This window comes from Dendroctonus ponderosae, unplaced genomic scaffold, assembly GCF_020466585.1.
Source record: "Dendroctonus ponderosae isolate FM_Combo_2020 unplaced genomic scaffold, Dpon_F_20191213v2 Dpon_F_20191213_8, whole genome shotgun sequence".
NCBI classification, from domain to species: domain Eukaryota; kingdom Metazoa; phylum Arthropoda; class Insecta; order Coleoptera; family Curculionidae; genus Dendroctonus; species Dendroctonus ponderosae.
In genome coordinates, this window is record NW_026019016.1 from 12439817 (window position 1) to 12441353 (window position 1537).

The 1537-nt window shown below is 41.1% G+C and overlaps 2 protein-coding genes across 2 annotated transcripts in view; both read right to left on the reverse strand.

The window, feature by feature from the left end:
* The window catches only part of LOC109541924 (lysosomal alpha-mannosidase), a gene marked incomplete at its 5' end in the record, with an annotated part of 5392 nt that extends 5075 nt beyond the window's left edge, over positions 1-317 (reverse strand). The window contains 1 exon segment of the mRNA XM_048669145.1: positions 152-317. Coding sequence (XP_048525102.1) covers positions 152-317 — 166 coding nt within the window.
* Positions 318-513: 196 nt separating this feature from the next.
* Positions 514-1310, reverse strand: LOC125505471 (lysosomal alpha-mannosidase-like; the record flags this gene model as incomplete). The annotated part of the gene is given in 4 exon segments (XM_048669314.1): positions 514-751; positions 817-966; positions 1014-1141; positions 1196-1310. Coding segments are annotated over 4 exon segments (591 nt in total), but the record flags the coding sequence as incomplete, so codon positions are not given.
* Between the last annotated feature and the right edge of the window lie 227 nt (positions 1311-1537).

Genomic DNA, 1537 nt, shown 5'->3' on the forward strand with positions numbered 1-1537 from the left:
ATACTTAATGAGCTCGTGAATAACATCATTTTATTGTAAATTTTCCCTTCATTATTTCGAAAGCAAGTTAGAAAGTCTTCTGATTTTTCCCACTAGTATTAGTTGAATCGAAAATAGTATTTTGCTTGTTTGCAACAGATTGAGAACTTGCCTGATATCCACAGTTTGTCGCCTCTGGATCTTCTGGAGCAACTCCCGCAAAGCAAAACACGAAAATCGCTAATTGTGCAAGCATTGAGCCAATTAGAGGCTTCATTTTCTCCAATGGAATAATAAATAAGTTCTCCGATATTAAGCAACAGCAGGTTTTTAAAAGACTATCGTTTAAGTGCCAACATTTTCCCGATATCGATTATATTATTCTCCGTTCTGGTATCTCGATGGCGGATTTTGATTGTCTGAAGTAGAAGTTTTTTGATAAAACTCAAGTGATTTTAATTGGTTGCCATCCTGTATGAGTTCGGAATGAAACACTCGTCAGAGTTCGTATTTTTTGCAGATTAAAAAAACCCAAACCGCAAAACGCCTTTATTCCAGATCAGTTGTAAAACATCTAATAGGAAACTTTTAGGATGAAAGTCCTAATCTGCATCGGCTCTAGTATAACGATGAAATCGTCGTCTTCCTGCACGATTTTGCGGCTTTTAGCGTCCGCAACATTGAATCGAATCCTGTTGTTGTCCTGCAGGTACTGATTTGCTCCCAAAGTGGTTTCCCTCAAACTGAGCACCTTGAACGAGGTGAATAAGTCCTGGAAAGTTGTTAGAATCAAATGGCCGTTTTTTTCTGGAACTTTGGGCTTCGCCCTGTACATACCTGCAGGTTCACCAACCCGATATCAGAGTGGTCTTCATCCTCTTGTCCGAAGAAGTTTTCCAGTCGCAGGAGCACTGTTGAATCTCCCCAAGGCTCCAAAGTGAGCAAATGGACGTTTCTGGGCAAAGCCTCGCTGTTTATCGCAGAAAACTGCAAACGCAGCATGAAGTGCCAGCTAATGATATTTCTGCGCTCACCTGCAGGAGATGACTTTCTTGGTACTCCTCAAACGAGGCCCCATTGGGGGAGGAGAAAAATATCCACGCATCCAAAGCGATTTGCTGCGAGATCTCCTTTGGGGTTAAGTCATCGGCAGAGGCGTAAACTGCAACTCATTCATTTTTACTTGTTCAACCCAAAATATCAATAGTTGACCAACCAGAACCAGTTGGTATCAGCAAATGGGATCCTCTGGTGACCACTCCGACTCCAAAAGCTTCTTCATTCAGAGCTTCCCCAACGCCTTGGCCATCTTTCTTGGTATTTCGGTGAATCTGTAGCAAAGTCGTGACTTCCTCAATAACTTATTCTGATTTGTTTTCCTGACTGCGTGTACTTGTTACGTTATATTACGTTTCGGCGAGACAACAGCGCCATCATCAGATTTAAAATTCACACAAACTCATAATTGGTAAACATTCTTTTAGGTCTTTGCAGTCCTGCAAGACCTAAAAGAATGTTTACCAATTATGAGTTTGTGTGAATTTTAAATCTGATGATG